General features: G+C 34.2%; 1 protein-coding gene across 1 annotated transcript; it reads left to right on the top strand.

Moving 5' to 3' along the window:
* Window positions 1-1,501: 1,501 nt before the first annotated feature.
* Window positions 1,502-6,291, top strand: LOC128220429 (uncharacterized). Its single transcript, XM_052928815.1, has 4 exons — window positions 1,502-1,634; window positions 2,920-2,990; window positions 3,164-3,324; window positions 5,607-6,291. Exons 1-4 carry the CDS (start codon window positions 1,565-1,567, stop codon window positions 5,695-5,697), a joined length of 393 nt encoding a protein of 130 aa, XP_052784775.1. The 5' UTR covers window positions 1,502-1,564; the 3' UTR covers window positions 5,698-6,291.
* The last annotated feature ends 7,269 nt before the right edge of the window (window positions 6,292-13,560 follow it).

Below are 13,560 nucleotides of genomic sequence, written 5' to 3'. Positions count from 1 at the left end.
TTCATTGAAGACAACGAAAAACGCCAAGAAAATTGTGTTGACACCGAAGATAACACACTCACCTGTATTTTGACGAGGACGACCACGCCCATACCTGTTCGTTGAAGACATCGAAAAATGCCAAATAATCCGTGTTGACGACGAAGACTACACACTCACATGTATTTTGACGACGACGACCACGCCAACACCTGTTCGTTGACGACAAGAAAAAACACGAAAAAGTGTGTGTTGACGACGCAACTACACAATCACCTGTATTTTGACTACGACGACCACGCCAACACCTGTTCGTTGACGACAACAAAAAACGCCAAAAATTGTGTGTTGACGACGAAGACTACACACTCATCTGCATTTTGACGACGACGACCACGCCAACACCTGCTGTGCGTTCAGTAGGGCGAGCGTTTGCCTAACGTAAATAAACTGTTCTGTTTTGTATCTCTGTTGCAACGAAGTGCATACACTGCAAGCTGGGAACCAAACAGCAAACGTTTGTCGCAAACGTGTTTACTGAACTCATGTATGTTCGTTGAAGACAACGAAAAACGCCGAAAATTGTGTGTTGACGACGAATACTACACCTGTGTGTTGACGACGACGCCAACGCCACCACCTGTTCGTTGAAGACATGGAAAACTCCTAAAATTGTTTGTTGACGACGAAGACCGCGGCAACACCTGTTCGTTGAAAAACAAAGAAGACGCCCATAATTGTGTGTTGACGACGAAGACTACACACTCACATATGTGTTGACGACGAAGACTACACACATATGTACTGACGACGAAGACTATACACTCACATATGTGTTGACGACGAAGACTACACACTCACATATGTGTTGACGACGAAGACTACACACTCACATATGTGTTGACGACTAAGACTACACACTCACATATGTGTTGACGACATCATGTTTGTGTATGGTTGTGGCTGTACTTGTAGCCTTTATAGCTAATTTTGTGCAAACAGAATTTAATGCTTTCAAGAATTCAACAGTGGTCGGTTTCGATGGTTTCAAAAAGAAATTTTGTTATATAAATGCGCCTTTTAGTATGTCTATTGAAGTGTTAGTTCTTGTTTTTTTTATTGCTCTTGTGAAAAAACGAACACGGCATTTAAAGATCTGAGTTTCAGTATATCTTGAGTGAAATTGACATTCCAATGCATTTTTATTTGTATTTATTTTTAATAACCTTTTCTGTTTGGTGAAGAAATAACTTAATGTATATGTATTGCCTTTAAGTATTAAGTATTATTAAACTGAAATTAATTCAAAATATTCATATAACAATTGACACTACCCAAATGTGTTGCAAGTTCTATCGCTAAAGTATGTTTAAGTGTTGATACTCAATTGATATAAGAACAGGTTTTTGCATCCGCTTGTCTGCTTCATTAACTTAAATTTCATCTACCTCTATTTCCATTGGCGCTCGGAGTTTACTTGTATGCAAGAGGATAAAACGCACCCAGCCAGATCAGTCCTACCTAGAATTATTACATATAAGGCAATGTGAGCGAGCGCTTAGCTCATTTATCCGGACTTGTCAGAATGCTTCGTTTTCTACTTGTGGGACTATTCGTGACGGTGTTTGTTTCGCTTCCTTCTGTTAGGACCGATGGTATGTTTCTCTCCTTCTGTCTTCTCTTTGTATTAACAATGAAAAATATTTCTTGATTAATTCATTATACTAACACCAGCGACAATTTGTCCAGATCGTTCACAAATGACTGAAAAAAAAATAAATGTCTTGCGATTTTAAAGCATAATGTTATTATTACACCATTTGTTTTATGTTGTTGTATATTTGTTACTAAGAGATATTTGATGCTTAAATTATGGATGGTGCGATATATGCATATAAATCATACACTAATTTATTAGTTTATTATACATTGTTTTTATTATAACTCTTATTCTATGCGATTCATAATAATAATAATAATAATAATAATAATAATAATAATAATAATAATAATAATAATAATAATAATAATATATCATTATTATTATTATTATTATTATTATTATTATTATTATTATTATTATTATTATTATTATTTTTATTAATAATAATAATTCTAATAAATAAATTAGAACAAAAAGTTTTCCATGCTAAAAAATCTATAACTATTCCGTTGTTCGTCCATTTTTATTTATTAAGTGGTCCTTATCATTATATTTTTTTTGTCTCAATTACGTTCGGAAAAAAGAATATCGCTTAAACTGCGTTGACATTTTTACATTTTTCCTAACAGTCACTAAACAGTTTGAAGTAATTTTACAATGAAAACAACACGGACAAGCCTAGCAGTGAATCACTATTTAGTTAACATTATTTAGATACACAAGGCAACTGCACAATGACAAAGCATTGAACAAGAGAAACATATGTATAAACACCACAAACACCAATACAAACACCACAAATGGATCACTCAAGCCTTCGTTTAATTCATTGCCTATACAGAACCAGTCACTGTGCGAAGTTGAATGATACAGTTATGACCTGTGTCAATATCTATTATTCCAATAACTACGAACGGCACTGTCCTCTCCGTCTCTCCTAGGTACGAAGCCGCTCGTAGGACTCTTGATGAAACGGTTCCCTTGTTTATGGTGTCTGTGTTTCCTTGGCCCCGTTTAATTGTCATTATGATAATTCAATTAAAACTTCGTTATGTTAATCCATTGAAACAAAATAATCAACCCACGACGTTCGAATAATTTGAATTTAAATTATCGAAAATAAAAGTTTTATTAAGTGACATGTTCCATATCACTCAATCCAAGTTGAACGGTGATATATGTATAACATTCTGCTACTATCAATCGCTGAAAATTTGCTAAATATTTACTTGACATTTGTCGGAGAAAGCTCGATCATGTATATGATTCAATTGCAGATGAACTGACCGAAAAGGAGCTCCTAAAAGCGGTTGAAAGAGCGCTAGATGGTCAAATCAAGGATAGAGAAGTATGAAAAGAACACGGTTTGCTAACGGTTTGCATGCAGTTTCGTTCCGTTTTGATATCGTAAGCAAAACGTCGAAGATATTTTTTTTTAATATGATGGTAGGTTAACCGCAACTGTTAAAAAAAATGCTTTCTGTACATTTTAACTGGCTCTGTTTCTATACCGCTGTTAAGGTCAGGACAACTGATGCTAGCGATGTCGAAGAATTGGTCTGTCAGGGAAATCAAGACTGCAAGGATTGTTTTGCCGTATGCGACGATGATGAGCAATGTGCAATAAACTGCGTGCTGCGCATCGGTCAGGATGGTGAAGACAAACAAGACAAACAAGGAAGGTCAATAATTTCACGTCATTATATATATATATATATATATATATATATACACACACACACATACATACATATATATATATATATATATATATATATATATATATATATATATATATATATATATATATATATATATATGTGTGTGTGTGTGTGTGTGTGTGTGTGTGCGTGCGTGCGTGCGTGCGTGCGTGCGTGCGTGCGTGCGTGTGTTGTTTCCTGTTGTTTATGGGTACATTTATTATTAAGTTTTATTTTCAACAAAATGATGAGTAATTGATTAACGGTGGTTGATAATGATTCATCAGTGAAACATAACTTAATATTTTCACTGTTTTAAACGTTATAACATCAATTTGATAGTTGTTACCGCTCTCACACTTGAGCCCGTTTTCACGTCAAACTCAAACATCAACGAACACAGGGAATGGACACCATATCAACGATCTCATATCCCAAATGAGTTTGCGTGTGCGTACAACTGGACACGTTTTTCAGATCAACTACAAAGAAGGGCCATTTTTTCATCCTTTTTAGGCACACATGTATAATATTAAGAAAAGAAATGTTTAATTCAGTTTAAGATCTCAATGCATTTCACCTCTTGAATACAAAAAGTAAAAATACGCCTGAGTTTTGCGATTTACACAGAAACGGGTGAATACAAGTTATTCAACGGCGATACTGACCTATCCACGGGTTTTGGTCCCAGTGATTAGTCTTATTAGTTTTAGACATAGTGCACATACATAATGTAACCATCCTGGAGTAGCACACGGGACCACCGGTTAATGGCCCTCCTGAAGACGATTAGCGTTTTAGTGTTGAGGCAAGTGTGTTAGTACTATGCCATTGATCCGCCATTTAAAACGAAACAAACAGCTTTTCTCTAGTCCATATAGTTTTAGCGTTGTTTGTATTAGCGATAAATGTCGATATCATGTTAAGGCCTATCATATGTACAAGCGCTTGTTGTCAGTGTTGGATTTGTTGATATACGTATTCCATCAAAATGTCGTTCGTATACTGTCGAATTTTGAGTTATTGTGGGAGTCGAAGAAAGCTTTAGTATTGTGAGTGAAGTCTCAATCAGATATCATTTTGTCGTTATTATCTGGTCAATGAATGCCGTATAAGGACATTTCAAATATAACTGTAACAAATATCTGTTGGAAGCACAATAAGCTGTCTCGGTTTAAATAAGGCTGTTTATTGACAGCAAGTGTATGTGCAACACTTCCAACGCCCGCTAGCATCTACCGTAACAATCAAGGACCAAAACACAAACGTAAAAAAGTATCCTTTTTATAATGCTGTTTATAAAGGTTTCAAAGGTATTACAAAGCGCAATCCCAACCCAGAATCTACTCATTTCTCTTCAACTACTTCTTTTTGGATCGCAAGACACCACGCAAATTTTGATATTTTTTAACATACCCCCATTCGTCTTTCTTTTATCACACTAATTTTCTCTCCTTCCCACCTATATCTGTCTTAATATGTGCTTGCTCTTCCTATTCACCGAAATTATTCAGATTTGATACCAGTACTGTTTTGTTATGCCGTCTATCAAAAAAAACAAAACGTTATAGGAACGTTAACAGTTTCAGAATTTCTCAGAGTTTTGGGTGAATCAACGCGGATGGCTTTACAAACAATCTAATTATGGCCAAAACATATATGTAGTAGTGAAATGAGTGCATAATTACAATGAACATACATGAACCACATAGTGAAATTTTGGACCTTTGGACATAAATAGCACATAATAATCATTGATGAAACAAATGCCGAAAATATTGAAGTTTTCCGTGTATGTTTTTCTAAACGTATGGATACGTTAGTTATGCCTGTCAATAATGTACTTCTGTTTTGACGTTATGACTGTGACGTCCAATTTAGAAATCGAAATGCGCAATGCATGATCTTACTTGTAAACACGTTTCTTACGCATTTTTAGTGATATCATCATGAGTTTTTCCGATTTGCTTCCTCATATATATTTTAATAGAATACCCAATAAAAGTACATGTAAGTTTTAAGGCCCCAAATCGCGCGATGTGGAACATATTATATGCTCTACGAAAGCAATTTAGTAGAGATATGTAGTTGTATTCTGTCCATTTGTTCCTTCTGAAATCAATTATTTCCATTTCCATGTATCCATGTTTGGCCAGTTATACTTTTCTAAGTTCTGAATAAGCAGTACAACAAAGTACAAAATGATATTCAGACTAAACAGAATCAATTTTTTAACAACCTTTGTTTTCTCGATAAATTTTCAGTGGAAGAAAGCGGTGGTTCGGCGGCATTGCAGTCAGACTCGCTTACCACCTAGGTGCGAGCTTTTGGCGTTCATATTGGCGTGATCACTAGATATGTCACCAGAGCCTGTCTTGTTGTTACAGAAGGGCTATAAAAACATTTATGCCAAATCGTTTGATTTTTTTATTTAATGCATTATTATGTTTAACTAATTTCACTTAAATGATCAAAACAAAAATGCGTATGAAATAATAATGCATTAAAAATAAAAAAAATCAATATTTTGTCCTTTAACGAGAAACAGCAAAACACAACGTTGAACATTCTATTAGCTGCCACGCATCACCGATTTTGTGAAAATTCATTTTTCAAATTATTTCAACACAAATTTGTATAAGATACGATTTTGCAGATTTTGAAAGCGATTAGTTTATAACAATTCGTTTTAATTTAAGGTATGTAAACGATAGAAGTGTTACATCTAGCATTGCATATCACGACTGCTAGCATTTTTCCTTTGATTTAAACTTGATGATATGAGCATACTCGCAGTTGAAACATGTAACTCGCGATGCGCATGTTTTGATAAAACCTGCAACATAATATCTTTAATAAACACCCTCCTGTGTACATGTAATTTTATATTCGTATTTCTTTCTCTTAATAACCCTGTCCCTGTCTTGAAAAATAAATTCTGAAAACTACCTGAATTGTTTGTTTTTTCTTCCTATTAGACCTGAATGTTCAATCGTATTTTAGGAAAAAGACTTGAATATCTCTTTGCAAGGTCACATTGGTTTAAGCGCACCAAAACGGCCCATAAATTGAAAGCTTTGGAATGTGTAGTCCTCTTACAGTATGGTTACGCCGTTTACAAAATAATATGGTAACAAAAAGACTTTCGATTAAAACGTGATAAAAGCAAAAGTTCCATCGTAAAATGAAATATCCAGGCCGACATGTCATCAGAGTCATGTGGTTAATGGTGTTACAGTATAAAGAGTTACAAGTGTGGCTCTAAGACATCTATTTGTCATTGTGAAAATGCTGGTGAATAAATTGAGTTTCACATGGCATGTGTTACAATGAGCTACAAGTCTTGAAACACAGAAGTCGTCTAAGGTGGATGAATCGTGTTTAAGACCGGTTAATCAATAGGATTACCTTGTTAATGATACTTACAGATAGGTGTGTGTTTTTATGTGAAAATGTTGAGTGCGCCGTTACATCAGTTCCACTAAAAATCATTTTTTTTCTAAACGGCATGCCACAGGGTCAGGAAACATGTGACTTCAACGGGGTTCTCACATGTGTCACCACGGGTCAAAACTGATGTAAACAAGCAAGAAAGTGACAGTTATTTCTAAAAAAACTTGTTTGAGAGAAAAGATAGGAACATATTTCTTAGCCTATAAAAGACTATGCCATTTTCTGCTTCTACAAGTGTGAAATATTTTGGATATTTTGTATTTTAACGATGGAATCCTTGGCCAAAATTTCGAATCGATGGGATTTTGTAGAACGATGCTACGCTGTGTGCGCCGTGATTCTTTGTTTTGTACTGTCAGTCATTTGTAATAGTTAAGATATCAGACATGCGTTTAAAAGTTAGTTTTGCTCATTACTCTCATAAAACGAATTGTTCGTTAAATGTTATTGTAGTTTTTTCAATAAATATCGAATTTTCATGGTGCTGTTGTAAACGTGGTAGTGGTATGTGCTGTCGTTAACGTAAACTTCTTCTCATCTCAATAAAGCTGACTTTGTTAAGTCGGTATCCTTAATAAACTTATCATAACATGCTCAGTTTATTCAATTTAATGGTTTGTATTGCCTTCTCATTTGTGACGAGAATTTATACAACCTAAAGCTCTTATTTATGGTATGAATTTACACCAATTTGATCGATTTGAAACTTCCAAATATTCAGTATTACTCTGCAGTTTCAACAAAATGTTTACAAATATGGATAAATTAAATGGATGAAGTAATAGATACACTAAAATGGAATGCAAAGTTCACTTCAGCCAAACCCGTCTCATCTACGTTCCAAAATTAAAAAATTCAACACCCAATATACGACAATTAGCAATAACAATTAAATAACAAAATCGCCATTCCTAAAGGTTAATCATAAAACTGCACACGCTCTTGTTAAATTCCATGCTTTGAAAATGGTCAAAATATCTTTATTCATTAGAAATCAGGAAATAATAAAAAGCACTGACAACGAAATTGACTACCATGATTATGACCCTCCCTCTTAAGATGATCATTTATATCTGGCATGGCCTTTCGTGTCAAAAGGTTCGTCCCCAACCCGAGCATAGCGTGTTATGCGGAAACAAGGTTAAAGAGTTTTCACTTTTCAAATAATACCATATTACAATGTTTCCATTGTGCTGCAGACGACGGTCTTCTACAAGGGAGGCAGGTATGTGATGACAATAGAAGAGTATAAGTATCTATCATGTGTTTCCGGTACGGATAGAAAAATCCGACCCGAGGGCTCGCGCGTAAGCCGGTAACTCGGTAACTTGCCGAGTTACCGGCCACGCAAGCGTGCCCGAGCGTCGGATTTTTCGATCCTTACTGGAAACACTTGATTGATATTTCCTATTGGATATCTTAAAAAATTAATGTGTGGGAAAAATGTTATAGAAAACAGTTTTGTATATGTCATCAAAAAGTTTTGTAGCTATAAGCACGAGAAGGATGTCCAGCGTGGCCAAATACTTCAATCTACTTATCTGGAGAGAGAGAGAGAGAGAGAGAGAGAGAGAGAGAGAGATTGATAGGTTTAACACAAATTAAACATAGACAGTAAACATACAATATAATATAACCAAAGTGAGGTGACAGTGGTTACAAATACCATTTAAATGAGTTATCTAACATCATTATAAGTACAACATGGACTCTAAATTAAATATTTTGTGGATAAACATTGCTTATTTCCTTTGAATAGTTTTATTGGTATTTGTTAAAGTTCAACAAATTTGGTTATATTTGGTCTATTTAAATAGTTTTTATGAATGTATTATATTGTCTTCTTCAATAACTAAATAAAGTACATTCAAACAAGAAATGAAACTCATCTACTGTTTAATGGCAAACTTGACTTTTCCTTTCATATTCAGATAAAGGTTTAGGTTTGTGCCATCTACCGACCTCAATTTCTTACCTGTGTGACGAAAGTCTATGTCTCGTCAATGCTTTCCTAAATTTAACTTTATTAACAGCACATAAAAGTGGTTGTAACTTACAGTCAGTGAACAAAACAAACGTTTTGGCTGTAACTGAATTAATAAATTCAGCAAACCATTTGTGTACATATACATTTAAGTCTCTGTTTCAGTTCACTTTAAATATATATTAAAATCACCAACACTTTGAAATAACCATGCATCATAAAATCCTAGTGATTGTAATACAAAGTATATCAATAATAACTTTTGCCTATGACTAACAATTTGGCAACCTTTCTTAATATATATACGATTTTCTTAAAACAGCTTTAGCATATAAAAAGGGACTGTAAACCAGATTGGCACCAAAAAAGTTTTATTCTGTAACGAATCTCAGGACAATTTTTTAATAGAATGTGTTACGCTTTGATATCATAATAGTAATTAAGAAGAACCAAAATGTAAAAACAAATGTGCGGGAGACCGGGTTCCAACCCGTGTTGTCAAAACTGCAAAATAGTGTTGTATACACTTTCTACGAAGGCTTACTTCAATCAAGTGGTATGTTTAAGCTATAAACCTAACTTGGTAATATCACGTGATAACATCGACTAGCTAATCACGCATAAGGAATAAAATCTCTTAGGTACCCAATAATCTTTTTTTAATGGAAAAATACGAAATATTTGCTAAACTTAAATAAATTGTTAACAATGTGGTACTTCAGTTAGTAAGTTTCAATGCATTGTACACATTAATTCCAAGTTTATGTCACTTTTCGGCAACTTTCTTTTTTTCTTGCAATTTGATCATCTGGTGCACAGCTGCTTTAATATCAGCACATTGTGAAATCTTTTACAAATAATAAATCACATTTACAATTCCTATAATAAGTAATGTCAAACAACAATGGTATATGATTATATAAACAACAACATGGCTTTACGTATGTAATACACCAACATATATCAAAATAATTGTTATTGCATCCATTACATCCATAACTTAAAAGGGTTAATTTTTTTCATTATGAAGGCGACGTTTTGAATCATTTCACGCAAAGGGTTTTTCTTATATCATGAAAAAAGAAATAAGTAGTTTATAGTGACGTCATATACAAATACAATGGATCCAACCAGCAAAACATGTAATCACTATTTCTTTTATTCAAATATTTTAATGATTTATTGTACATTAAAACGTAGTTCAATCATTTCTTCACTGTTGACTTTCTTTTACCAGGGGATGTACATGGAACGGAGTTGGCTGGAGTATATCTTGTCTTCCATTTGAATGTACTCATCACTGCATCAATTAAATTTATCCATCTTTTGTCAACATTTGGTAAATCATAGAAGGGTTGACTCCATCTCTTTTAGGACAATGGATAATTTGGACGAATCACCATGACGGCCAACCTAGAATATAAATTGTAATCGAACAAGTTGATGTATATTTATTAATTTCATAAAAGAAATATTATTTGGAATAAAAGTTCAGTGTTGAATGCATTATCGTCAACGTTGAGAGAGTAGTTCAAACTACTTATTAAATCAATTAAGCATGTTATGAGAAGCTTATTAAATCAATTAAGCATGTTATGAGAAAATTTCACGTTAACAACAGCAAATATAAAATTCACGTTAACAACAGCCTCTTTTGAAATATCGATATTTATTAAAAGAACTAAAATAAATTTTACAAACAATTCGTTTAATGAATGAAATGAATAAAATCAACATTTTAACACATGTTTAAGTTCTTAAATATTACTAATTACTAAGAAATGTATACAAAACAAAGACTCACGGCGCACACAGCGTTGCATCGTTCTACAAAATCCTGTCGATTCGAAATTTTGGCCAAGGATTCCATCGTTAAAATACAAGTAAATCCAAAATATTTCAAACTTGTAGAAGCAGAAAATAGTATAGTCTTTTATAGGCTAAGAAATAGTTTCCCATCTTTTCTCTCAAAAAGGTTATTTAGAAATAACTGTCACTTTCTTGCTTGTTTACATCGGTTTTGAACCGTGGTGACACATGTGAGATCCACAATCCAACCATTTTTCAATACTCCTTATTAAAAGCAACTCAGTACCTTGCTCCTGTCTTGCAGACATGTCTGAAACAAGAAAGAAAAGTTCAGAATCTCAAGATCATCATACATCATGTAAACGTGATCAAGACTTTTCTGCTTATCCACTTTCAATCTTTGTCTTCTGTGGGTGTTCAGGCAACATTCAAGGGACTTATTTTAACAGATGCACAAAACTCTGGCAAAATGAGAGACATATATAATCATTGATATGAAACAAATAAGCTTATAACTATTAAGTTCAGCTGTGCATTAACATTATTGCTATCCGTAAAATTGCACATTTTCGGAATATATCAACTTCAATATAAACAAAAGCATTGCCGTCTATTTCATACTCAGATGTCAATGCCAACAATATGTTTTGATCACATAGGATAATTTATTCCTAATGCAATCATTTTCTATGGTAGAACACGATGCCGACTCATTTTTCTGTAAAATATTAATTACCAATTATTAATTAACAACTACGTAGAAAGAATTAAAGTGGCAGAGGAATAAAATTAAAGTGGCAGAGGAATAATCATAGCTCACTAAGAGCGAAGAGAAGGCATTAAATGTGGATAACTGTATGAAAATTGACTTCTTTGTGTGTAAGCCAGTTTAATTTGAGGATAAATCTGGTCCTTAGCTATAGAAATACATCAATCTTGATAGTGCTGCCTCTCCAATGACTCTATTGCTTTAATTCATATCTTTTCTTTGAAGTCACATGCACCTGATATCTTAAAAAAACATCTTCCCTGTTTGTGTAGCAACAGGACAGCACATGAAGGGAACCAGACAAGATCGTTATATTACGTTACTCTAGTTGTACGAGTACAATATTAACAAAGATACAAGAACATTCTAAATTTACAGAAAGATAAAAGACCTATGTTGATTGTAGTGAATAAAAAATATTAAACTTTATTAGCTCGTTTGGGGAGCACACTACATTGTGTGAAGTTGTTTGTTAAATGTACATCTCCGCTCATCACTGGAATTCTAACATGACAAGTTCATATGCAACTTGCAAAGAAAATCACTTGCATCGGAAAATTTCAGAGAAAAAAAACATAAAGTCTTTCCTTTTATTTTGTTTAAATAGTGTATTCATATGAGTACAAATCCTCATTCATTAGGGGTTCGACAATGATAAATCTATACACATCGCATCGTCGCTCTGGTGTTCGAGAACGGTGAAAAACCGAGACTGCCACATAAGTAAAAGGTACAGTATGGTTTAGATTTAAATAATTAGAGAAAAAATAAAATTGCGTATATATCAACATCACGGTATGATAAGAGTCTCAGATATTGTCTGCTAAAGGCCCGAGGCTCACGCGATGCTTTATTCTACAGAAATGTATGGGGATGTCCAACGGTATCACTAACTTTTTCCTCTTAATTCATTCGCTACATGATAAATGAGGTAGATACGTAGGCGGGGCATAGAGCTGGGCAGTTGCCTAAATCCTGTTTCTTTTCGAGGTTTATTTTAGAATAAGAAGTAAATAGTTTACAAAGCATGACACTTTATCCAAATAAATTTGTGATTTTATTTTACAACAGTACATGTACATAGTAAACACTAAAATTAAAGTATTCTATAATACTTATGCACGCCGCCCCCGCCCCCCTTCCCTAAAAAAATAAATTAAATATTTGGGGAGTAACTCCAAACACCTATTCATACATTATACGGCATAAACATTTCGGTTCAGAGGGAGGCGCACATGTCAAAAGCCCGTGGCCAGAAGTTACGCCCTCTCTTACGTCAATTCCTGGATTCGCCCCTGGTACAAATGCAAATATTCGAACCACACTACACAAGAAAGGGTACCTGAAGAAGAGCCTCCGTACTTTTTCACAATAACTGGAGGAATACTGAACAGTTTCAAATAAAATTTCACATGGATATTTTTTTCTCCGTTTTCTAAAATAAATGTTGGAATGGCTAACTAGTGTCGATCAGCAGTTAAATGTATAGATGGAGTGGAAGACTAGTGCCAGGCTGCAATTCGATGTAGATTTAAAGAGTGCAAATGATGTCAGCCTGCATAGGAAAAAGAACAACTATTGCAAGGCTGTAGTTCTAAGTGAATTGAAGTAGACAACTAGTTTAAGGTTGCAGTTTTATGTAGAGATGTAATGGACAACTAGTGTAATGATGCAGTTCTATGTTGAGATGAAGTGGACAATAAGTGTGAGGGTGAAGTTTTATGTAGATATGGCCTGGACAACTGGTGTCACCTGGCTTAAGTTCAATGTAAAGATGGAGTGGTGAATTCATGTCAGGCTGTCGTTCTGTGTAGAGATGGGGTGGCCAGTAAACAAGTGTAAGTTTGCAGTTCAATGTTAAGATGGAGTGTTCTACATGTATTGTGTATTGTATTGTATTCTATGAAGATGAAGTTGATAAATAAAGTTCTATGTAGAAACGGAGTGGGCAACTAGAGTCAGACTGCAGTACCATTTTAAGTAGAGTGGACATGCAAGTAGTGTCAGGCTTTAGTTCCTTGTAGAGATGAAGTTGACAACTAGTGTCAGGCTGCAGTTTTATGTAGAAATAAAGTATACAACTAGTGTAAAACTCCACTTCTATACAGTAGTGATGGAAAAGTAGTGTCATGCTGCAGTTATATGTTGAGGTGAAGTGAACAATAGTTTCAAGCTGCTGCTCTATTAAAATATGGAGTGGACA

The sequence above is a fragment of the Mya arenaria genome, chromosome 2 (genome assembly GCF_026914265.1).
Source record: "Mya arenaria isolate MELC-2E11 chromosome 2, ASM2691426v1".
In the NCBI taxonomy this organism is placed as follows: domain Eukaryota; kingdom Metazoa; phylum Mollusca; class Bivalvia; order Myida; family Myidae; genus Mya; species Mya arenaria.
This window is presented reverse-complemented; position numbering and strand designations above follow the sequence as displayed.

What these genes read in the sequence shown, in the direction of transcription:
- LOC128220429 (XM_052928815.1), top strand. Translation starts at nt 1,565, where the DNA reads ATGCTTCGTTTTCTACTTGTGGGACTATTCGTGACGGTGTTTGTTTCG. An exon ending in GTCAAATCAAGGATAGAGAA is followed by an intron (nt 2,991 to 3,163) that starts GTATGAAAAGAA and finishes ACCGCTGTTAAG; the next exon opens with GTCAGGACAACTGATGCTAG. An exon ending in AAACAAGACAAACAAGGAAG is followed by an intron (nt 3,325 to 5,606) that starts GTCAATAATTTC and finishes ATAAATTTTCAG; the next exon opens with TGGAAGAAAGCGGTGGTTCG.